The following is a 26,532-nucleotide window of genomic DNA, read 5'->3' as shown; positions in this document are numbered from 1 at the left end:
GACAGTGTGCATTTGTATAGCAAATAGGAAGACATAAAACAAGTTAGGTCATTCCAAGGCAATGTCGTTTGCTATGAAACGCACACCTTGTGAATATAGAAACAACAGCAAGTTGAGACTGGTTGTAAATCGACCAACTGATATGTAAATAGTATCCGTCGATGAGACGTGTGTGCTCAAATTCCATTTTTCTAATGAATTATTGATTCGTCACCGATAAGTTTTATATATGTTATAAACGGAGACACTTATAAATGCAAACTAGTTTCGTCTATTTAGCACGTGATTTGTGTTAGATTTTGTGTTCTTTTTCCGTAAAATGGAGAACTGGAACAAAAAACAATCAGTGCTTGAGTGCGATAATTTGATATCAAGGACATGTGCTTATAAGGTCTCTATCGCCTTTTTACCATGATTGCAGCCCTTTAGTTAATATTGTAGAAATCTTTGTTCGGCAGATTTAATGCAATTATATCTTCATTCAGTAAATGGCACGCTGAGTCGATCAGTATTTCATGAAAATCTTACACAAGAATATGAATGGGCTTTATTATTTTTTCTATTTTCTATTAACTTTTGCTGAATGATGTGCAAAAAATGAGACTACTTTCCTCACATTTTTGTTTTGCATAAATAACACAACATGAATACGACTTTAAATGTTGAATTGAGATAAAACTATATTTACAGACATTATTAAATCCTGTATTATTTCACATTAATGAGTCAAATGCCAATATCGTCAGCTTGTTTCACTAACAGATATATTAACTTTCATCAGATGAATATATGTGACTCAGTTTTGCATTCTTCAATAGGACATTTGTGTGTATATATAAAAAATGCTGTTAAAACGTAGGCGAATGCGGGCGATGTTATAACGATATGAAATTGAATTTACTTTTAAGTGAAATTTAACTTTCTGTTCGAGTCCCAAACATTTGTGATAGCGAGTTTACTTTCAATAAAAGTTCGCCATATTAAATAATATCTCTCGGTTCAAGAGAGAAATACAATTAGAAATTACCTAATTTAATGACCTCAAAAGATAAGATTGAAATATTTAAAAGGAGTTTACATGCAAAGATATCTTCAACAGGGATATCATATTTATGACATCATGTCACGTACAACTCTTGAAATGAAAATACTTCAGTATCAGATAATATGCAGTGGACTAATTAGATAAGCAATATATTGCTATTTCTTTGTTTGTCTTAAAATGAAAGTTAAATTTCTTTCTCTAATTCATACCAATGTAACTCCGCAGTTCAATAGCATATCGTCTGACCTTTATTACATCTTATTATTTAAGGATATATATTTCCGGCTAGATCAGTTTATAAGTAGCATTGATTTATCACATGAGTAAGGTATACACAAATATATATTAGTTTGCAGAAGCGATCAGGAAGTGGTTTTCGATCCAATGAAAACTCAGTTTATTCTTTTTTATTAATTGTCTGATATATAAATGTAATACAGAGGGTACACTGAACAAATTTTCAAGTTTAGTTCAGGAGAGTATATTAAGTACAGATGTACGTAAAGTATATATTAGTTTCGGTGGCTATTCTGACCACTTGCTCAGGATCCCATTTTAGGGGAGCATTATTTTCATGGAAACCTACCGGTAATATCAATGAGGTATGTGAGATTCAACTTTGTCAACGATATATCATCCTCACATAGACAAATAAGGCACGTTTCACTTATCAGGTGAAACCTAGTTTATCATTCTAAAATGTTAACGACCTTACCGAATATCTGTTGTCAAGGATGCAAGCAAAAATGATTCCATTGCATATATTAAATTATTAACTTTGAGGAATTATTAATTATTGAAAAATATCATTAATCCCCAAAAATATTTATCCACCTCTTTGGATAACGAAATGTATAACACTTATTCATTTTACTCATCATACTTCTAAAGCGAACGTGCATCATGTCTTATTAATAGAGACAAACAAATGTATTGGCACTTATTGTATTAATTGTCTTAATTTAACGGCGCACGAAAATAGACGTCATAATCATAGGATGTAAGACAAAACCGTTGCATAAAAACTAACTGAATTGAAAACAATGAACTGATGTGACAAAGTTCCCACATTTGTTTGCGCATCTTCGTGTTAATGTGCAAAAAAATAAATATTAAAGGGTTGGTCGTGCACATAGGTATATTTTTCGGAACATTTTTCATATGTTGTGGAGCGGAATTTCATACTACGGAGCTCAGAAAGAAGTTAGTACCGAACATACGCCTAAATAATATTAAAATTTGTAATCGAGGATGTTGAAACCTCACTTGAAATGTAAGCATGTCAATAATGTCGCTACATAATGAAACGACATGTTCTAGCATGTTTTGTTTTGTTCCCGTCATAGACCATATGAAAACTGATTTAATAAATCTTTTTCCCTGGATGCCCCGAAATTAAACTTACAATTGCTTAGAGCAGTTTGTTCAAAGTATAAGCAATCATATACCTATTTATTATGAATGACCTTGATGGCAGGTTAGATTGAACATTGTTACATGTCTTTATTGTTACAAATAAGTGATTATTGGGAAAGTGTACTTTCATATAATTTGGAATGCTAATGAATTGCATAAACCAGTAATTCAAACAATTGGTTTTCGATAATTATGTTTCTATGTGCTTATTTGCTGACTTCATTTTTAAGATTGAGATTTCCTACAGAGTAAGTTGGACCAGGTCCACTAATTTCTGTGACCAAACCACCATTTCATCGGGGCAGCCCCTCTCATCTGGATCTCTCAGCTGTTTTGTCAACTGCATTGGGACAATTGGCAGTTTAGATTATTACTGTACGGACTACAGTGTGACAGAAGATTGGACAACCGGAAGAGGGAGTCTTGTATATAAGTTTCCGTCCAGCAGTTCATACTACGAGTTTGGGTGATTAGATAATATTTATTGCACACCGTTAACAAAATCAATGCATATATCTAACACGTGTACTTGCTCTGGAATATTTATAATACAGATTGTAGGAAACAATATCCTCTGTTGCAAAGAAGTAGTCACGTAATGATCGCATACATATAAGTTAACATTGTGTCTCGAGTATTATTAAATAGTCATATATAAATTATATATTACTTAGGTATAAAACGTTCTAATGAAAAAAGAAACGGACGAATTGCAAAGATGCCATTTAATCTCTTTTATTTGTTTCTCGGAATTGTTATAGTACGTTGAGTTGTTTTTTCTTAAGATAAATTCCTGACACAATGTATCTAATTTAGATTTACAGGTGGAGATTGGATATCACTTGTTCATGCTGGATCCACCGGCGGCTGGGAATTTAGAGTAAAGGCAAATTTAGCACCTCGTTCTGATACTGGGAGAGTCAATTCTGCTCCTCAAATCGACCTTTCTCCTGTTGTGAGACTGATACATGGATGCCAGCATAAAATAAGGATACCAGGTACATCTCGCTCCCATTCTTCGCAAAAAGTATTGACGTGCAAGTTGATCTACAGTGTTTTTATTGTATATACGTCTGTCTTTATTTACGTATATGTATCTATGCATGCTTCTATATGATTCTATCTAAGCCAGATTATCACCTTTTGAAATAATAAAAAGGAAGCAACAATCTGTGCAATGAAATAAAGTTAATTACACATTATTATCTTTGTCGTCTCACGACAGTTTCAGATCCAGATGGTGACCAGGTTCGATGCAGGTGGGCAGAGAGTACGCTGAATGAATGTGCCAGTATATGCAAGGCATTCATTGGAGCTGTACTAGATGAGGTAATTCCAATTTGACTAAAACTATGATTACCTCAAAAGAAACTATTCTATGAGTTGACACTGCCTTCATAATCCGAATCATATGTTGTGCATGTATTTCAAGACTCGTTTCGATAAACTTTCTGAGTCGCATAAACAACAAAACTTCTGCATAAAGGTGTGGATATGTGTCGACGATCATGAAAATATGGGCTGCTAACAGTAAGGTATAACCTTTGATCTTTTATCCAAATTCTTAGATGAAGTTTGTGGTATGGTGTCTACACAATTGTATTATATGGTATAATAGTTAAATCATTCAATTAAACCATTCGTATTTTTCTCATACGAATGCAGTTATGGTCTTACTATAATGCGACCTAATCATATAGATATAATATAAGTTTTACGGAAATATTATGGAATTTGTTTTGACATTATGCAATGATAAAAGAGTTCCATGTATATTATATTTATGGTCATTTCACAAATTATTCCAAATGTCGGAAATAAGTTAGGTGGTTTACATCTTCCCTTTTGTGCACCGGTCATATGAAGTGGGCATTTAGTGAAAATAACCTCACCAACAAAAATGGTATCTTTCTACGAAACATCGCTCGAAAGTATTTAATTTTGAAGGCGTTCTTACATCAGTATGCAATCCTATAAATTGTGCAAATATTTCTTTGACAAATTGTTATATCCCATGCATTTGTTTCAAATCTAGACTACGTGCACACTGACTTATAATGCCGTTGGTTTAACTGGTTACTACGCAGTGGCAATACAGGTGGAAGACTTTACAGCTGGATCGACAGCACCTTTAAGCAGTGTACCGATCCAGTTCCTTATATACGTTTACAGCAGTACATTAAGATGCGACCAAGTCCCAGAATTTCTTCCTCCAACAAGACCAGATCGTGATATAGTGACTGTAAGCCCAAGCGGTACATTTGCCGATCGAATAGTTGCACGAAGCAGAGTTCCAAACACAGAGTAATATTTAGTTTCCAAATCTTAATTCATATTAAATTGTATGTATACATGAACGACTATATTCACACTTAGAACAAATCATTTCACGGAAAACATTTCTTACATATCACCTACTACATAAGTTTGGACTTAAACATTGTTGCATTGAAATACATTTCAAAAACAATAACATTGCCGTCACGTCCACATGCTATTTTATTCGTACTCGGTTAACGTTCTTTTAAAAGTTTTGAGGATCGCATGCTGCCTGTTTGATTCTTTACCTACTTCTTATCAAATAACATTGTATAAGAGCAACTTTGTCTTTAAAGGCATGAAATATTCCTGAAAGGAAATACAGTTCATTCCGTTAGCGTGTAGTATTTGAATGGGTTTTCGCCTTTAATTCTTCAGCATCAATGAGATAACAACCTTGTCTCCGACCGGATTTTCCAAGTCCGTCCTGACACCTTTTCCCGGTGTACCCGGAGCCTGGTACATTGATGTGACCTGGAATCCTCCACTGAAGTTCGCACAACAGACCTATGTATTTTGTTTCTCTGCCAGTGATAAATCTGGGTAAGTTAGAAATGAATAACAGATTATGACCATTACCATCCTACATATTTTTTTCCTTGTAATGATTTTTGATTATTTATCTAATAAATTGTCTTTCCTTTGAATATTGAAAATATGTCAGATAATAATTTTGTTAGCTAAAAAGATGACCAACCAATTTAAGTATCGTTTAATGTAAAATACGACGTATAATCATTTGCCCAGTTCTACGGATTTTTTGTTCATTGTTGCACACATATCGATTCCGAACTAATGTTGGGTATCTTGATTATTACGATTATCATCGTTTGTTGCCTTTTCATCATGGTCATCATCGTTCCCCCTTTTCCTTGTTATCATAATTTATGTATTTATTTATTTATTTATTAATTAATTTATTTTTAATTTTTTATTATTATTATTATTATTATTATTATTATTATTAAACAGCTTAACGGGTGAAGAGAGATGTGTGAATATTATCGTCAAAGGAGGTATTTACATAATTTTTTATATTATATCTATCTTACATATCTAAATTTGGTTTCCTAGGATTGTATGAAAACGATGCTTGTCAGGCTGTGATACTATGTTCAGTCGGTATCAAAAGCAGACAATGTATGTTAAAATATCGCTAACCAAACAAACATGCAATTCGAATAGCTGAATTGAAAATATTTGTCACGTTTTAGTCCAAAAGAAATTAAATGAGAGTACAATTTAAGCAATCCACCTTGAAAAGGAAAATATTTGTATGCAAGGAATATAAGGTTTTAACAATAATTTTCCATGATAATGAATTCTTCCTCTTTTTTGTGCATTCCTTTGAAACGTTGATTACCGTTATTCAGTTGTATTTTCACTAATTCCTTTTGGTGAATACATTTAACTGGATATGGTACAGACGTTTACTGTTTACTGTTTGATGACCAATTTCAGATATTAATGAATGTGACAGTTTTCCATGTCAAAATGGTGGCACTTGCACGAATACACTTGGGTCTTACTCCTGCAATTGTCCAACTGGCTGGACCGGAAAGAACTGTTCGGATGGTAAAATTGAACACAAACTTAATTACGATATAAATCTCGGAATCTGTGCATTGGATGATTTTTATTTTTCACTAGTTTTTGTACATTTCCATTTGCGTTCATATTTTCATACTCGAATATAGGACAGGATAAACTTTTTCTTTGTTATTCTTGGATTAATCTTTACCTCGGCAGCCATACAATACAAAAGTATAAAACACAGGCTTTGCATGTAATAGTTACATAGGCATTAGATAAAAGCAGGTTTTTTTGCATATGGGAAAAGGTCAACAGAACATAGTATTATGATATGATTATTAAATGCACGAAATGTATAACTTAATCATGAATAATGTATTACTGTTCATAACAGTTTTTTATTTGATCAAATTTGTATTGCTTTCAGTTACCTTCCCACGCGCCCATCCAAATGATACAATTTTATAATATTATTCTGCCTGTCTTTAAGGTAACATGAACTTAGGGATATTCTTTCTCCCTCATACTTTGAAACAAATGGAATAAATATGAAATTAAAACCTGCTAATCTCAGTGATACTGTGCTATTTTTCTTATTGTCGAAATTTATCAGTGATATCTATATATGCGTAAGTTACTGAAATGGTTAAAGATATGAACACAAATGTGTTCCTTGGGTATAAGCTGTGATTAAACAAAAATGCGTTTAGAAACTGGTAGTTAGTTTTTATTCATTTTGTACAACAGTAATGTTTACGCCTTATAAGTTTATTGGTATCATACAAGACGACACATTGTTGGTTACACCCAATTAAAACATGTACGTTTTATAAACGCAACAAGTCTGAGAGAATGTTTTCATATTTAGATAAGCTTATAAAGAGACTCTAAATTTAAAGAGATAACTTCATTTCCGTTACAGACATCAACGAGTGTGATACTTTTCCTTGTAAAAACGGCGGTAACTGCACGAATACGCTTGGGTCATATGTATGCCACTGCCTAATTGGTTTTACCGGTCAAAACTGCACAATAGGTAATGGAAATGACGAGATAACGTAAACCTTATCCTGGTATTAAATTGTATTATTTACAAACAAAATATTTCCCACATAGTATTTTTATAAATACGATTTCTTCAAGTAAAATATTATTTTAATTTAATCTTTACTACTAGATTTGTCTTTTGAAAATAGAACGGCATTGAGTTATAATACGTTTTATATAAATTAGTTTCTGCGTTGCAAGTTTAAGAAGATTTTTTTCGTGTGCTTTCTTCACACATTTGCGATTTCAGTATATATATAAAATCTGTAATCGTACCAATTGCGGCCTTCTTAATTCCAACTACAGATATTAACGAGTGTGACTTCTATCCATGTGAAAATGACGGCAATTGTACAAATGAATACGGCTCGTACTTTTGTAACTGCACTATGGGCTGGACCGAAAAGAATTGTTCAGTTGGTGTGTATGTTTCTCTTTCTTTCTCTATCTCTCTCTCTCTCTGTACATCTGTCATCCTTTCGGTCACTTTTCATCTGTCTGTCTGTCTGTCTGCCTGTCTGTCTGTCTGTCTGTCTATATACGAAACTAAAACTGTAATTAAAATGTTAATTCATGGCTTGTATATGCTGTACATTTGCAACAAGTCTCATTACAATATGCAGTCTCAAAACATGCTAATAATTATATGGATTTACTCTTTTCTTCTTTATGTCGTGTTTCCAAAACCAAATTTCATTTTGTTTGTGCCGCTGTTACTGATATTAAAAGTAAAATGCTTAGGCGTTTTAAAATAATGTCCATACCTATTATTACGTCGTTTGAACAAGATATAATAATTTGTATAAGTGTTTTATTTAAATAAAAAATGATGGTATTACAAGTTTTGTTCCAGATGTATTCTAAATATTAGATGATTAAACATCTCCCCAAATTTTTTTATAAACTTTACACAAAACCTAATGGAGTATTTTGTATGTCACACACGCCTATTTGCTAGCATGTACGACACCTTTAACTGACATTGCTTCGTAAACATTGTCGTATGATATACTTGAAGTTAAGTATGAATTATTTGCTTTATCTACTGCCAGGCTATTCGTAAGGATGACTGGAGTGTTGCTAAAAGTTTCTAAAGATGTAGCACTTTTTGATATGCAATACTTTAATGTAGGTCATGATTATTTCTTTTCAAAACAGTGTTGAAATGTTTACTAGTTGGTTTGAAATTTTGAAAAGATTGCAGGAATAAATTTAAGGCATCATCATCATCTTTATTTCCTTCCATGGAAGATTACATGATATAAGAATAAATCATCTGAATACAATCAATAAATATAAAAAAAAAATAAAAAAAAAATATTCTATATTGGAATACAAATTCTTACACAATATCAATCAACAAAGTGTTCGTCAACTCATAAGTTGCAAGTTTCAGTACCTTATTTACAGAAGATAGCTGCACACTGCATGACAAAGTATGCTTCATACAGGACGAATAACTTGGAGTTTTCTTTGTCGATTACTCCTGATGGTAACCTTTTATCTAAAAGATATTGTAGTTGCAGCTCATCTTCTGCATTAAATAACGTAATGTGCAGGCTCAGGGGAAATTTATCAGTAAGGAAATCCCAGAAAGAATTTCGAAAGTTCGACATATAAGGACAACTAACACAACAATGAAGTATCAAGTCTGTATAAACATTCCCACATCTAATACACATATCAAGCTGTGTTTGTGGAACAGCAGCCCATAGTTTAGCTACATATGTAAATACCTTAGTGTGTTGTCTAGTTTTAGCCGACTGCCACACTGAGGCAGGTCGTAAGTATTCGTGTATCGAAGAGAATCTATCAAAATCTGCTTGATTAGACATACGAACTCTCCAGAGGCTATTTTCAAGACCAACAATTTTTGACCTTACAATTTCTTTCCAATTATGTTTATCTGGAATTTCAGAATGATGTAAATAATCAGTTAGATACCCGAGCAAGTCAAACTTCTTTGAGGTATAATATAAATTTGAAATTAACCCGCAGCTTGACATGCATCCGCTCAGAATGAAGTGAAATAACGCAACGTTAAACACACGTTTAGTATGTACATTGTTAGGCATCAAACACAATCTGTGTAAAAACATCAATTTTCTTCTATCAATTTCGGACTGCGCTGATGTCCATCCTAGCATTCCCAGGGCAATGTCTGATCTTGTATGTATTGGAAAACCTTGTAAATGTTTGGCAAAATACCTCAGAGTTTTATCCAATAAAGCGAGGTCACTTTTTGAAATGTTACACCATAATTCACTTCCATAAAACATTGAAGGGAAAATTACCTTTTTAATTACATTTGCAGCAACCAAAGGATTTAAACCATTCGGTTTAATGCCAATACCAAACAGACCGTGAAAAGATTTTTTCCCTTTCTTGCATGCATCGAGTATTGCGTCATGCGACGTCAGCTTTGAGTTAATCCGGTGACCCAGGTGTGTTGCCGAATCGGTGACCGGCAAACATGACGGGCCAAGATACCATTTCATATTGATAAAATTCTTGTATTGGGGTCCGAAAATGATAATGTATGACTTTGTAACACTACGCTCGAATCGCCACTTATTACTGTAGTCGTATGCTATATCTAACAGCTTTTGTAGATTGCTAGGATATATAGCCAAAAGTGAAATATCATCAGCTAGGGTTGGATTTCCCACAGCTAAGGATCCAATCTTTGCTCCAAATCCACTATTTTCTAACTGTAGCAGCAAGTCATTTATAAATATTGTGTACATCAAGGTTGACAAAACACCCCTTTGTCTCACTCCTTGGCCAATTGAGAACCAATCTGAAAATTGCCCATTTACAAGAACTTTACTCTGTAAATTTGTATACATGTTAAAAAATATCAAAAGGGATTTACCCGTAATTCCCAACGTGAATAATTTAAAAAGCAGTCCTTCGTGCCACACGGTATCAAATGCCTTTTTTGTATCAAGAAAAGCAGCAAAAACCCGTGAACCCATGTTTACATTATATTGTACTGATTGCAACAGCACAAAACTCGCTGTTGTGCAGCCTAAACCTTTTTGGTAACCATGTTGTTGTGAACTGGGTATACTAGAATTAGTATCTTTGAGCCAAGTTACCAAACGTTCATGAATAATTTTCTCAAAGGTTTTGTAGATAACAGGCAGTAAAGTAACAGGCCTGTAACTTTCGAGGGAGTTCTTTGATTTTCTGTTACCTTTGTACAGTGGTATTACTAACCCTTTTTTGCAATCTACAGGTATGTAAGATTGATCAATCATCCGAGTAAATAAAATTGTCATACACTCGATGAGGTAGTCGCTGCCATAGATCAAATGTTCATTGCAAATTTGATCATGGCCCGATGCTTTTGATTTCTTTAGACCTTTAATGATTTCTCTTACTTCATTTAAACTGATACTGGTCTGTAAGGCCTCGATATGGCTTACTCCGTCCTGTAGACCCCGATTTAATTCTCTCTCTATAAATTCATAAAAGTTTCCGTCAAAACTATGGTTTAAATTCGGCGTGTGAATGTCCTCATAGTATCTAGCAAAGCCATTTGCGGTGGAATCATCATCACGGACACAAACTCCATCAGTTGATAGTTCCTGACAAAAATTTGTATTGTTCCCTCTCTTAATGTTGATCATTTTCCAAAAGTGTCTTACATCGCATTCATGTGCTTTTTCAATTTCTTCATACACCTCCCCCATATATTTTTCCACAGCCCGTTTTTGAACGTTTCTAAAGTCTCTCTTCTTATCTTTATATTCTCTGTAAGAATTAAATTGACTACCCCTCGGTCTTCCCTCATTTATCCAAGTATACCTAGCTTGTCTTTGAAGTTTATGTGCTTCTTTGAGTTCATTTGACCAATATGGTTTGGCATGATAATTGAATTTAGACTTTGGAAGCGCGATGTCGCTTGACTGCTGTATTGCATTAACAATGTGCTGGTAAAAGCTATCAACATTGTCCGAAATAGTATCTATATCTAAAGTTTTCAGGCGAAGGTCCAGCTCAGATTGATAGTTTTTCAAGATATCAGCGTTTAATTTATTCCAGGCTATGTTGTTTCTCTTCATAGACTGTCTGAAGTCTCTCCCACAGGTCACTGTACGAAGGGAAGTAAGGATAGGGAGGTGGTCAGATATCGCGTGCTCTTCGTGATCTGAAACAATGTGCACACTTCGTAATCTACCTATGCATTGATCCGACAGTACAAAATGATCAATCATCGTTCTTGCTGGGGTGAACGTATAGCGGGAACCAGTGCATATTATTAAATGTCCAGCACTCACTAGATTATTATATCGCAAGAACTCATGAAATACTCTATCTTTGTAATCTCTGAAAGTGGCTGGTTCAGCTACTGCATTGAAATCACCAGTAAAATACACGTCCCCAGCTGTGAGTACTGATCATAGAGATTTTGAATCAACTCAATTTGCGCTTTGTAACAATCTATGCCATATAATAGGGTCGGCATATATACACAAAAAATATATACATTTTGCATATCAGGAAATTTGAATTCTATGCCAACAACTCTGTCACTATTAACTTCATCTATAAAGTTAGCATATCTCATGAGAGAAGTTTTGCAGAAGATTGCAACTCCTCCTTTACCACATTTTATTAACATACAATTAGAGGAAATATCCTCTGCCTTAGCAGTGCATTTATAATCAGAACGAATAGTATCGCAAAATGGAAGTATGTGCTGTAATAGTTTATGTTCAGTTACGCAAGCTACGTCAACATTATATTTATCCAGCATTGCCCTAAAGCTAAGAGCAGAGGACATAATTCCTCTAACATTCCAGGTCAGTATATTAAGATTCATATTAACTTGCAATATAGGCATATTAATACTTATGCATCGTGAAAGCAGGACTAAAATGACAAAGATGACAAAACACATTAACTTACGACAGAACATAATGGCAAATTTATGAACAATTAACTGTCACCCTAGTCACAGAATATCGCATCCTGCACCTTCATTTGCCTCCTGATCGCGATTGCTAAACCTGTCTCGCCAAGATTGATTCCCATACCACCTTCTTACATAAACACCTTTTGGCCATGTTACATCATTTTCAACAGTGTCGCAGTCTGAATTATATACAGTCAGCTTGGCCGATAGACAATTACGTCTACTGTGGATAAACTTTATGGATAACGGATCTATATCGTATTCTTTCAAGAATTTACCGAGGCCTTCAGCAGTAGATTTGACGCCAATGCCACCCACATAAAAGCGCCTTGTTCTACGTCTAACTACACCTTCAAATACAACATTCTCATTTTTGTCATCAACATCCTCATGTCCAACAATACTCTCTGAACCTATTTCTAAACCTGATTTACCAAATGATCTAGGTCTTTCTACCTGACCCCCAATAACGGTAGGTATCTTGCTAGGAGGGGTTTTCAAGTCTATACCTTTCACATTACTGTTGCTAGTAATCGGATGCCTAGCGTTCTCTATCCTGGTCGAAGTCGAAGTTAACAGTTTATTTTGATTCTGAATGGGTGTGCGTACAACATTTGTCACATCAGGATGAACACTGGCTTTATAAATCTGTGGGATATTTCCATCGAAGGGGGCGATATGTCTTCTAACGAAAGTCTGTGAAATTATATCCGAACTTTTTGAAACCAGAGTTTGCAGAGCACTGACCCCACTCTTTTCCATAGTTGTTTGGGCCGTTACACCGGTTCGTGACTCCACTGCCGTTGTACGTGGTGTAGAGTCGTCAGCCTCAACCAACACGGGAGACAAACAGTTGGACACTGCAGTTCTGTTCTGAGATTCACTTGATAGGCGGCAGTGTGTATCGCAACCAGTTTTGTTAGAGTCGATCAAGACGGAAGATGAACAGTTAGACACATGAATCTTGTTCTGAGCAGCAACTGATGGAGAGCTATCACCACATCCATTGGGACTACATGATAGGTTACTTACAGCTGGACTATTCGTGCGAACGACATCCGCATAAGACATGGGTTTACTCAAAGATTTCATCAGCTTAACTCTAAGTTGCTCGGTGATGGTGTGGAGAGTTTCATTTTCTTTCATCAACACGCTTTGAGTAGTTTTCAGTGACGTAATCTCATTACGGAGCAGTTCTATTGTTTGAGATTGTGCCTGTACCTTATTGTTTACATCAGCACGGAATGCATTAAGGTCATTCATATTCACCAATGTGATTTGGGTTGCCTTCAGAGATATAATCTCTTCTCTGAGCGAAACGACAGTTTGTTGTAGATGACCGCAATCACTCTTGATTTCCGCTAGCGAGAGTCTTGCTGAATTAATCACTTGTTCTGCTTGCCCTGAGCTATGTTCATCGTCATGTTCACAATGTTCAGCTTGTACATTAGGGTTTGATTTCTTCTTGCTAAAAATAGAATCGATCTCGCAAGGATCCCCTTTTATAAATATAGCTAAAGAATAACAATCCCTTGCATATTTTATTAAACTACTTACACCATTTCTGTTTTTTCTAACAACCAAATATCCAGATGGACAGCCAGGAAAACCTCGTGCTCTACTAAATAAAACTGACCTGTACCAGGTTACAATATCTTCACTGTCGTGTGAAACCTCTAGCAATTTCTCAATATACATGTCTCTGGGTAGATTATCTAGTTCCTGATCAAGTCTTCTAATATAGTCCTGATTGGGAACCTGAGATATGACATCTTGATATGTTGGGCTGTTACAACGGTGACTCGAATCTTGGGCATCTCTGTCAAAACATGTATTATCAACATTCTGTGTACTCGTGTACTGAGGTTGCGAGCATAGATCTGCCTTGTTCGCATTGTCAGGCTCATCACTCACCAAATCTGCGTCATAAAAAGCATTTAAACCACAATTCCCATGTACAGTACAATCACCTTCATTTTCTGTTTCCAGTTCAGTATATTTCTTCCTGGAGCGAGTCTCATAAACAGAATTATCCATGATTTGCACATAAGCACTGCAACGTCCATCTGAACAGTCCGCCATCTTCAATTAGTCTGTGTGTTTTCTCAGCGCAATGTTTTGAAAGCAGGAATAACGTCTGTTTTAAACAGTAAACAAGTCAAGCCAAAGACGTAGATGTAAAGATCTAAAGATGTAGCACTTTTTGATATGCAATACTTTAATGTAGGTCATGATTATTTCTTTTCAAAACAGTGTTGAAATGTTTACTAATTGGTTTGAAATTTTGAAAAGATTGCAGGAATAAACTTAAGGCATGAATATCCTTTCATTACTTTGTACCAACTAATTTGTTCGTTTCTGCTGACGCTTATGATCATTACTCGAAACTGTTCATCGTAATTATTTGTTATGTTACTTCCATTATTCTCGTCCAAATGTTATAAATGTGTATGATGAATGTTTCTTGCACAACTAGATTCACAGTGATCACATAAATTGTTTAAAAGGTAGCATGCATCATCAGCATCATTCGATAACAACAGCATTGCGTGATTTGTATAATTCTGATTTTGTTCCGACACGGTCTGATCTGTATACCTATGTAGCTTCACATATGTGGTTACGATCTTCGGACACTAACCGTAGAACATCCTCAAACATGTTATATCTATTTCATGAAAGAATAAACTAGCCTCTTACGCGTGTTTTTGTATTGGTATATACTTCCTGAAAAATATTTGAGTACGTTTCTTGTTTTTATTTTGACATAAGGTACGAAAGTTCCTGATGAAACTAGAAATAGCATTGCATGTCATATTTATTCTATTCTAGATGTAAATGAGTGTGATTCATCGCCCTGTGAAAATGACGGTACCTGTATCAATACCGATGGTTCTTACTTCTGCAAATGCTCCGATGGTTGGGACGGGAAACACTGTTCAGAGGGTACAAGGAAAATCTATGATTGTGTTATTGCCCAAATTTGTAGCCATTTACTTTATGTCATCATGTTTCATTTTGACAAGAAATTCTCAGAAAGCCAGTTGCAGAAATACGTAAATTAAGAATGAAAGATTGCGTTTGAGATAAACGCATTTTCTTTCTAAAAACTTGGTTTGTAAATTATTCCTGATGTGCATGGCAAATCGAAATTTTACAGATTATTTAGATAAATATAGATTATAAATTGCTGATTTTACTGTATAATATTCAAAACGTTTCTGAGATAGAATAAATAATCGAATATTAGAATTAACATAGAATATAGCTGTTTGGGCGAAGCAAAAAGAAAACTATTAGTTCTCTTTCCTTGAAAACAATGATTAAATTATAAGAACTTACTGATTATTAATTGAGTATGCTCAATCCATTTTGTGACTGGAATGTCTTTTGTATTATATAGATAATTTAGGTAGCACTATGAATACCGTTGTACAAATGTACCGATTTTCCCCAAAACATTCTAAGTAACAAATAAATTATACTTATTTCTACATTGTTATGTGTATCGTAAATGCTGTAAAAGTATGTAGATGTGTTTCTTATAATCTTGGAGACTCATTCTCTGTTACTTGATATGATATATATTTATGTCTATTTGAATTCTCACTTTGAAGAAAACTATTATTTTCATGCATTGCATTTCAGATATTAACGAATGTGAATATACCCCTTGTGAACATGGAGATTGCACAAATATGGCTGGTTCATACTCATGCAAATGCCAAATTGGTTGGCGTGGAAAGAATTGCGCGGATGGTATGATATGCTTCAAATATATAAAACGTCCAATTCTTGTATCTTCTTTAACCACATGCTCCATATCCTCCTTCTGTAATCTTTGTCAACATAGTCGGTGTAATCACATCCACAGCATCATCCTCTTCCTTTCTCTGATCCTTCTTTTTCTTCATCATCGGTATTCGTCGTCATCAGTTGTCATAGTAATCACAAGCACCATATTGTTCTTTCTTTTTCTCTTCACTTTCGTCACTGTTCTTGTCATCATAATCACAATCATTATCAAGTTATAACCACTTACTACAAAACTATTCTGTAATACAGGTATTACACTCCATTCATACGGGGAAATGACAAAAGTATTAATTATAGAAACTATCACATTTTCTTCTTAAACATTTCGACTTCTTTTTCCTTGCACTGTCATCATCTTCAGGATTTTTTAAATTAAAGTCGTACCTAAAAATAAACCATTCCTGTAGTTCTTTGCAAGAACGAATACAACGTATATGGCAGCAATAAAAAAATATTGGAAAGGTCCTATTGCCCACATACACCAAAATCAACCAAAATTAAACTCCACATACTGCAATCCAATACATGGAAATCATTCAGATATTTATTTTTTATGCTAAAAGGATCATACTAGAAATATTGCGTAGTTATATAATGTTATACGTCCAACTTGAAAAAATATATTTGCTTGATAAAAACGTCTTGAAGTTATTTCGCTCAATGCCTGTTCCATACACTTACCCTCTAAAATGAGCTAAGTACAACTGGAGATTGTTAGCTACATTATAGATAAATAGCGATGAATAAAAGATTTACCACATGGCCAATCATATTAAACTGTTTGGCCCTATCTAAGAATTGCAGATTTACATTCTATCATAATGGATATGTATAGCAATGTCATACGATGATGGTGATGAAAATATTTTTTTCAGTTCAACTAGAGCTAATACTGCCCCTACTCCTGCTTCTACTAGCGCTTCTAGCTCTACTAATCATCTTGATTGTGAGAAGAAGGAAGAGAAGGTAATCGCTTCTCATTTGTATGATAGATTTACTTTTTTCAAAACTTCCTTAGGTATCTTTTTTTAAATGCAAATATGTCCAATTGTTTTTTGTGTGTGTGTGTTTTTATTCTCAGTAATCATTGTAACATAAAATAATGTTGGTCAAGACAATTATATCAGAAAACATTCTTAATTACATAAATGTAATGATGAATCTAAATCGACATAGTTAATATAGGATGGTAACAAATAGTTGTATAAATGTTGTGAATCTCTAATTTTGTAATTCGGCTATCCATCATCGTATTAGCCGGTATATACAGAAAGACAAGGTTTATAAAACATGTTGTACGCTTATGGATTATCTTCCTTGCAAAGAGAAACAAATTATATATTCCTCTTTATTCTGCCCTGTTGAACAATGCATGGCGTTTTGGGTTAGCGAACTTACGACCGCTAACTCATAATTATTACTATCAAATAGCCAAGATTTGGAAAGGCAGATTTACCTAATAGCATATGGTTTACTAATAAATTTGAAAACATAAACCTTCGAGACCGTTTACATTACTGAGTAATGGTGTAATACACAAAGTAATCTTCGAGCCGGTTTATATGAATGAGTTATATATTAATACACACTGTACAACTTAGAGATGGTTTTCTTTACTGAGTATTGGTGCAATACACAATGTATATCTTGGAGACGGTGTGCATTACTGAGTAATGGCGCGTTACACACACGGTTCATCTTCCAGGCAGTTTACATTACTAGGTAAGAGTGTAATACACACTACATCTTCGGGACATTTGCATTAATGAGTAGTAATGCAATACACACTGGACATTTTCGAGATGGTTTGCACTACTGACTAATCGTGCAATACACACTGTACATACCGTTTGTATTACTGTGCAATGGTCTGATACAAACTGTACAACTTTGAGACGATTGACATCACTGAGTATTGTTGTAATGCACACGGTACAACTTCTTATAGTCGGTTTACGTTACTGGGTAATGTTGTAATACACACGGTTCAACATCGACACGGTTGGCATTACTTCCTCATGGTGTAATACACATCTTCGAGACGGTTTGCATTAATGAGCGATGGTGTCATAGAAACGGTTGAACATCGAGATGGTTTGCATTTCTGGCTAATGGTGTAATACACACGGAATATCTTCGAGACATTTACCTTAATGACTAATGGTGTAATACATACGGTGCAATATCGAGATGTTTTACATTACTGACTAATGGTGTAATACACACGGTACAACTTCGTCCATGCAAAAAATATAATTAATGTTCCTTTTGCTTGTATACGGGAACTTAGCTCCTACATTTAATGCATTGTATACTTTTCATTTTATGATAGGGCTAACAAAGTGAGCGATTCTACAACGACTCTTAACAGTGAAGCACCGTCTGAGTTCAATGGTATGTTGTTTGTATATTTTGACACTAATTTTATCGTCGATTAAGGCATTAAGTTAGAGTAAATTGTATTCTATGAGGTTCAAGTAGTCTTTAACGATTAATAGATTAAGTATCATGAAAGAAAAAAATGATTTTGAAATTATTGAAATTATGTTTCTGAATGGAAGAACATTGTATTTGGAATTTAGTCAATAACATAGCAGGAGAAAATATAGACTTTGTGTATATTTAGTTATTTGTCGACACTGGATATGCAAATGTGTGCACTTTTCCATTCACATTGATCACAATCATTAAACATGATTACTATTTTCAGTAGGAGGATGGAAGAATGGATCTCTGGGAGTCTCGCGTCCAGCCCCGCCAATAACAAGCTTGATCTTCAATAAATCATTGATACCAGAATACCAACAATACAATAATGACAGGATTACAAATGGAATAGACCGGTTGGAACTTGGCACCTAAAATGCGAGCATGCAACCTACTACATGAATATGAGACGTATCATCGGTCTGTTTATCGTCTTTTAAATGATCATGTTGTTGAATAATATTCAAGGTTTAAAAGGCTTTTATTTTGTTTTAAAAGTTATTTAACCTGTTTAACTAGAAGAGCTAAACAAATGCTTTTACTCTGGGATTGTTACAATGTATACTCTATATGTCTATAAAGCAGACACTCCTAACCTCTGTGGGGTGGCACTAACAGATTATTCGTATGTCTCTGATACAAACATATACAAATGATTTAATATAAGATGGATAGCTGTACATGTTGAAGCATTAGGCTAAAAAATGGAAAGACATATTTTATGTTCAAATGTAGGAAATATAGATTGTACATCAAAATTATCTGAGTTCGCACAAAAAAAGACAATTAATTACTTTCATAAAATTCCTTAAAATAATGATGGCAGTTTGAAATGTTTTGAGGGTAGATTCAAGAAAGTTCAAAAGTTGTTCACAAATTTATTGTTAATGTACATTGTATATTTTTGTATTGCATTATGCCACGAATGTGAAGATTATGAATAAAAAATATTCTCATAATTGATTGCTGCATTGTGATATTAAATAAAGAAACATTAATTAAGAAGTCGTTAATAATTCGTGCTCCGGTGAAAATTGTTTTTAAACTGAGAGGCTCTTCTGAGAGTTCAATTGTTAGTTAAACACGTTGAATATATTATCTACTGTGCAAGCAATATTTTCAACATATAAAATATGATTTAATAACAACATGAACATAGAGTTTTGAAATTTATTTATCTCATAATGGAACATCTTTTATATAAACTATCTTGAAAAAGTGCAGTTATCTACGCTAGGTGATGAGGCAAACAATAATAATATTGCAAGTTTTCCATTTCGGCACGCAATGACGCATATACCATGTGTAATTTAATAGTGAAATGTGCGATTGTATAAATACCAAAATGTCATATCAAATACCAATGACTTAATTTACATAAAATGAAATCGAAACAGTTGTCTATATATTGTTTTCAAACATAAGTTATGCATGCACATACATTTATGAAAAGGTATCAAGTTAAAATTAGTAACATCATTTATAAACAACAAAATCTTAAGAAAAGAACAAAGGATGACAGGAGTGACCTGACAGGAAACATTATTGTGTTTCACATTTATAGCATCAGTTACAAGTAAAGATCTTTCTTTTATCTCACGCTTATGATTATATTAATTGAAGAAACATTCGACAGAATGCTGTATTTAGCCTGCTTCTCTGGTACATAATAAAAAAAACGTAATACAATTTACATTTAATGGGTGCTAGCAAAAGTGATAAACTTAATGCAGTCATAATGTTTAAAGTTTAATCTTGAAACAGTGTCTATTTTGCTATGGGACATTTAAGTCCGAAGTAAAGGTAAACATGCAGCACAACAAGAGAAGTACACACAAATCTTACCTACTTGTAGGGAGCCACCGTAGGTCAATTAATATTGTCTTAGACATAATCAAATGGGTCGCGGATTGAAAACCCGCCCGTTCGGGAAAACTGCCTTGGTGTGTCTTTGAGAAATGCACTTAGCTTCCATTTTAATGGCATAATATGGTCAATAAAATGAAAGAGTCATTAAAACTTAACCTAACCCACTATCGACTTGTTCCATTCTACCTGTGGTGATTTCAAATGCGCACAGTCTCATCATCGTATTTCATGACTCAATATGCAAAGTATTGGGGATCACTATGCAATACATTTGCTAATAAGTGTATACATGGGCACTGTATAGTTTAACGATTATTTGACAAGATCTTCCAGCGATGCCTTGGAAGTTAGCATTTGCCATTTCATGCCGTTGGATATGTTAACACATTGAAGAGTTCATAGTGTACTTTGCTAACGGAATGAATATTACTAGATTAATTTAACTGCGTTTTGTTTGAAAACTGTGGGTTAACATTTAAATTATTATGCAACGTTCGAGTTCATTATACTGTCTTGTCAAACCATTAACGCGTAGACATTATAATATCCATGTTGGACCTTGGGAAGTTGTGCAAAGAGCGGACGAAGTGAATTTTTTGAAGGAAAGTATTATTTTTGGTTTTTCTTGATCTCTTATGTTATTTAAAAGCTTTTTTTCCCCACGGTCAGAGCTGTCATACCGACGTTAGTAGCTTCATCTGCACAGACAGCGAAATCAGTCATACTAGTGTTTGCAGAGAGAGAGAGAGAGAGGGAGGGAGAGAGAGAGAGAAAAACAACGAGAAACAGGCAGACAGAGAGAGAGAGACTTAAGTTTAATGATATATGAGATTTGTAATGATTAAGATGAAAAATTGTATCGATACTATAAGCGGATACACTACTGACCATACAATATTTCCCACTTAATTACGGCAGCAATATTGATTTATATCGACTGAAAAGAAGGATTTTCTTTCTATTACACATTGTAAGTCAGGGCTTTCTATCTTCACCATTCTAAACCAATGCGACTAACGGCTGCATTACTAAGACGATTAAAATAAGTTCCAAAATTCTTCAATAATTTGCGGTTAATGAACTTTCAATTCGCTTGACAATCACACTCATCAATACCCGATTTCTCCATCGCTTTCAAGCATAATGTGGATTTTATTAGGGGTTAGAACTGATAAATATATAGCTTTATTACTGTTTTTAATTCAGATTTATATCTGTTTGCGAGAAAGTGTAAAAGGCATACAATACTTTATCGATTACACATAATATCAAATAGCAAGAGTTCAAGTAAGTTCAGTCACTAATGCCTTTCAGGTTTCAAGTAGAAAATAAATTAAGAAGTTGATGCTTAAAGCTTTCCTGTTGTTGTTTTCTTTTTAGTTCACTTCTATACATCTATTCAATGGCGCTTCCTTGATAAAATATATATCTATCAAAAGATTATCAGTCTTAATACAATTCAATATATGTTCATTCTCATAGACAGAAAGAGAGAGAGAGAGAGAGAGAAGGAGAAAGAAAAAAAATTGTATCAGGATAGAACAAGGAAATACAGATTTGAATAGTTTAATAAGGGCATGTAGATTTCTTCAATGGCAAAAAAGAAATCCATTAAATAGATATAATTGGTCATGTCACTTATTGAAATAGTCATAAAGCTTGCTAACTTTACTTGAATTTTGCAGAAAACCTCACCACAATTAGACATCGAAACCGTGTCAGGTACATCAAAGTTTCATAGCTTATTATTTGGAAATTACATATACAAGATTTCGGTTGAAAAAACATGAAAATCATATGTATTTTAATTTAAATGTCTGTTTTAAGATTACAGTTACACTCCGTCTCCAATTATGACTTCACTAAAATTGATAGCAATGTAAACTTTGACTAAAATATGTGCACAAGTTTTAATTAAACAAGTGCTTGTGCTTAACATAGAGCAAAAGAAACTCCTTTAATGGAATATTGTCATTTCAATTACCCCAACTATAGTTATGTTTCCTGAGCGTCCTGGTTTATATACAATGAAACTTCCCGAGACTACAGATACATCTAAAACAAACCAGCGGATATAAGAATAATAGCTATATCTATAGCATGAATTTAATGAAACTAAGCTTATGGGAAATTTATAGAAACGACACTCACCTACGTAAGTACTTCTTCGCATGCATTCCACACCCTTTACATAATTCAAATCAAACGTAACCAGCAGATCACTATTTAACACACTACATTAAGCAGAAAAATCGTCAGTGATCTCTCGTTGACAAGGCTTTGGCTGTAACTTGGAATAACACAAAAGGTATCCCATTGTCACCAGATTCAACAGAGTTCTTTTGGGCTTATTCGACCATCTCCACCTGATTTTGCAGTTCGATAGGAGGACACTTCTTCCACGGATACGACAATTTTTATGCAACTTTAGATCATACAGTATTTAATCTAACTGCATCTTAGGTGATCTGTTTCGATCATCAGTAAATATTTTTCTAACCACGACCTGTTTGTCATGGTAAGTAAAATGTATAATTCAAAACTGTTCCTAAGAGATGAGAATAATAAGAGAGAGATTTAGTAACAAAATCTAATTGAGTGGGAGATACCGAACTGGGGAAATCAGAAAAAAAGCAATCCAAAATAAAGCAACAAAAAAAACAACCAAAAATAATCTCTCAACCTACCCCCAACAAAACAAAAGAAACGGGAAACCCCACATAATAAACAAAAAGAAACGCCATCAATTTGCGTTTGAATAGATCTTTCAAGTTTATCTTATTTTCAGGGTAGTTAGATACCTCGGGATGAGTAGATGCATCCAGATTAAAATCATCATCCTTGTTTTTGAAGTCATGAGTCAACAATCATTGTCGCACAACTTTTTAGCTAGGTTGCCAAGTGTCTTTTCTCTGTATTCATCGAAATCTGCACGTGTTAAATGGAAACCTATTTTAATTAGTTCGTCAGGATCAAATATTCCAAGAGATATTAGCGTATGTTCCTCTACTAATCACGCTACTGGTTCCATTCTATTATAGCTAACAACTTCTCATAGTGTTTCGAGATCTTATTTTAAATCCTGCCAGACACATTGATTCTACGTTCAATCAAAATATTAAAACAATGTGCATTTCTTGTTAGTACGTACATGATAATTTAGTGTGGAGAACAGGGACTGATTATTTATATGACCGTAAGTGTGAGCTACATGTTGTTTGCTGACCTCCAATATATTTCTTAGGTCAATATATTTTTTATAAATCTGAGATATTTTTAGCTCTTTGAGTACCACTCTTTTCAATAGTTGTTAACTTTATTAGCTTCTTTCCTGTTCATATTATAATGGCTTCCAAGTAATATTTCTGTCGTCAAACGTTTGACGCACTTAGGCATTATCATTTATTTACAAATTGTCAAAGAGCTGCATCCATTCCCTTAATTGTAAAGGATCACCGGGATCTATGAATCTGAGTTTCAATTCACTTCTATTTGCATCACCCGTTGGCTTGGTCATTGTATCTTTTTTGGCTCAATTAGTAAAGATAAACATATGTCGCACGACCTTCTTACAAATATGTAAATATTTATGACATCGTGTTAACTATATTCACTTTACATGAAAAGGATATGTTAGAGGCATAGTATGACAATTTATAACGTTTCCCATGTCGGCCTTTGAGCTCATATTATCGGGACACATCTTTGCAAGGTGTTTGTAATCACTTTTAACAGAAACAAAGTCTGCGTTTAAAACCTTTTCCGCTGTCAGAGAGTAGAATAAATAGCAAGGAAATAATATTTTGGTTCAACGTATTTGATCAAAGTAAATATATTTTTTTTTCGGTTTCAAAACTCAACAACTATATCAAAAATTTGTTGATATCAGTATTATTTTCTGATTCGTTGTAGGATCCTAGCATTTTAGTTTCATAATCAACGAAATATATAGCACAATTGCTGCTATATGCTTATTTGTGTATTGTGTTTTTAACATAAAAATCGTTGCGAAAATATGTTTGGGGCGAATATCTGCAGTATAAATTCAGTGTGCATAGAATAAATGTGACCGATTAACATCATCGACTTGTTAATGACTCTAGTAGTGGACTGTATCGGTTGACTGAAATTGTAAAGATATTCATCACCCATTAACAACAGTTGTGAGCTATAGTTTAAAGTATTAGATAAGTCCAGTTTCATATTCAGTTTTTGGCAAGGTACCAAACAGGAACTGTACAATATACAAAACAAAATTTAGGTTCATATAGACAGGAATACTAAAAGACTCCTTTCTAGAATCGATTGGCTGGATAATGCTGACTCAGTATATGTTCTTCAGAAAGGTTACCGATACAACTTGATTGGGATTGAAAAGTGGTTTCAGTGCAAACAGCTTAAGCCTTTAAGACTATATTAGTGATGAAAGCTCATAAATCTTAAACAAGGAAACATTCTTTATCAAACAGAAGTTCATATATCAATAGAAGGAACACATAACCAACAAAACGATTCAAGAGTGACTGTCGAATGTGTCGAGTTTACACGATTAATTATCGATAACCTTTTCAGTGACTAAAGTCCGTTTATAAAGGATCGAGTATGCACGTCCTTCATGTTTTATAAACATGATAAATAGTAGTATTGGCGATACATGTGCACAGTAATAATTTTAAAATGTGCATAGAAGTATGACTTGTCGCAGAGGATGGCAAACGCAGAAATTCCTGGGCAAAACGGCCATTGTCTAAAGTAACTGTAGGAACTATTTTGTAAGACTGTGGAGAAAGCCTATACCATGTTTTATTTCAAAGTCATACCCCTTAATTCAATTAAACACCATTCAACTGACGGCAAAAGTATAAGAGTATAGTTGTGCTCATAATGTGTTACAAAGAATGCCCGTCAGTACATGCAAATTATACGGAATTTCCGTTGCTTTTAAAATTGTCTGTTACAAATTCTATATTTCTAAACAATATTTAAATTTATTTTCTTACAATTGTTTTCATTTACGATTTGTTTAGCTCGGTAATTTTCAAATTAAATTCAACTAAAACATTATGACAGGATGCTACTACTACTACTACTACTACCTGTAGTCACATCAATTGCAGATTGTGGCAAATCACAACGTCCCTCTTACATGTTAACCTCGGAATGCACCCTCTTTCGGACCGTGATTCAGAGTTCGTAACACAAAAATCATTATAAATACAATATGTACTACTGCTACTAAACTATTTATAATGTTTGCCAACATATAATGCAAAGTCACTGCAATCTCAGTTTTGGTACATCTGAGTACTGATCTCTTCCACAAGAGAGGGGCAAAAATTCATACCTCTCTCACATATGGTTACATGGCGACTTCAGTACGTAATTATCCTTCGTTATTTATACCTACATTGTGTGCTTAACGTTTATCCATGACTGTATGTTGTAGCTTCAGCTAATGGTCAATAGTAAACGCCATGTTTAGTTGGCTAACTTTTGTCCACATTTGTACGTTGTTCAAACGTTTTTTAAAATTTTGGTTCAAAGAATAGTATTTGCTGACTTCTTTGCCAACAACATTAAAGTTTTTATTCTGCCAGTGCTTCCTGATCATTCTTTTTGCATAGTTCAAATACGTCATACTCTAAATCGTTACCACAGTAGTTTCGAGTAATTATTAAATCAAGGACGTTTTTAAGAAATGTATACAAGAAACTTAAGAGTAGTTACGTTTCCTTGAAGCTAACTTTATCATATTATTGTTTTCTATAGTATGAATGAAGAACCATAGATATCTCAAGTCGAAGTTCAAACAAGAGCTTGCTTACCGCATTTATCGATGAATTGTATCAATCAAAATCTATACAACAGCGTGCATCACTCAATTTTAATAAACGTTTGTTTAAACTACGGACTCGCCCTTTTTGGAAGATGACATCATGTATGGCCAGAAAACATGATAGCGTTATTCTTTCATGTACAAGAACGTAATTCTTCAGACACTATTCAGTGCTTCAACTTAGAATGGATTAAATCTATTAAAAGTGTTTTGAGCTGAGGAACAACGGTTTTCACCTTA

General features: G+C 34.0%; 1 protein-coding gene across 2 annotated transcripts in view; it reads left to right on the top strand.

Annotated features, from left to right (window-relative positions):
• The first annotated feature begins 1,509 nt into the window (after positions 1-1,509).
• The window catches only part of LOC149786226 (uncharacterized), a 65,563-nt gene continuing 40,540 nt past the window's right edge, over positions 1,510-26,532 (top strand). The window contains exons 1-15 of one of the 2 annotated variants that reach the window (XM_089976606.1): positions 1,510-1,647; positions 2,692-2,927; positions 3,278-3,459; positions 3,687-3,790; positions 4,497-4,765; positions 5,159-5,323; positions 5,753-5,796; positions 6,242-6,355; positions 7,236-7,349; positions 7,667-7,780; positions 15,117-15,230; positions 15,933-16,043; positions 16,976-17,066; positions 18,433-18,494; positions 18,811-19,546. In XM_089976606.1, coding sequence (XP_089832732.1) covers positions 1,540-1,647; positions 2,692-2,927; positions 3,278-3,459; positions 3,687-3,790; positions 4,497-4,765; positions 5,159-5,323; positions 5,753-5,796; positions 6,242-6,355; positions 7,236-7,349; positions 7,667-7,780; positions 15,117-15,230; positions 15,933-16,043; positions 16,976-17,066; positions 18,433-18,494; positions 18,811-18,962 — 1,980 coding nt within the window. In that variant the 5' untranslated portion in view covers positions 1,510-1,539 and the 3' untranslated portion in view covers positions 18,963-19,546. Of the gene's footprint in view, positions 1,648-2,691; positions 2,928-3,277; positions 3,460-3,686; positions 3,791-4,496; positions 4,766-5,158; positions 5,324-5,752; positions 5,797-6,241; positions 6,356-7,235; positions 7,350-7,666; positions 7,781-15,116; positions 15,231-15,932; positions 16,044-16,975; positions 17,067-18,432; positions 18,495-18,810; positions 19,547-26,532 lie in introns of those variants that run through there. The other variant, XM_089976605.1, reaches the window with a different exon arrangement.

This window comes from Sinohyriopsis cumingii, chromosome 12, assembly GCF_028554795.1.
Source record: "Sinohyriopsis cumingii isolate HCF-2022 chromosome 12, ASM2855479v2, whole genome shotgun sequence".
Lineage (NCBI taxonomy): Eukaryota > Metazoa > Mollusca > Bivalvia > Unionida > Unionidae > Sinohyriopsis > Sinohyriopsis cumingii.
This window is presented reverse-complemented; position numbering and strand designations above follow the sequence as displayed.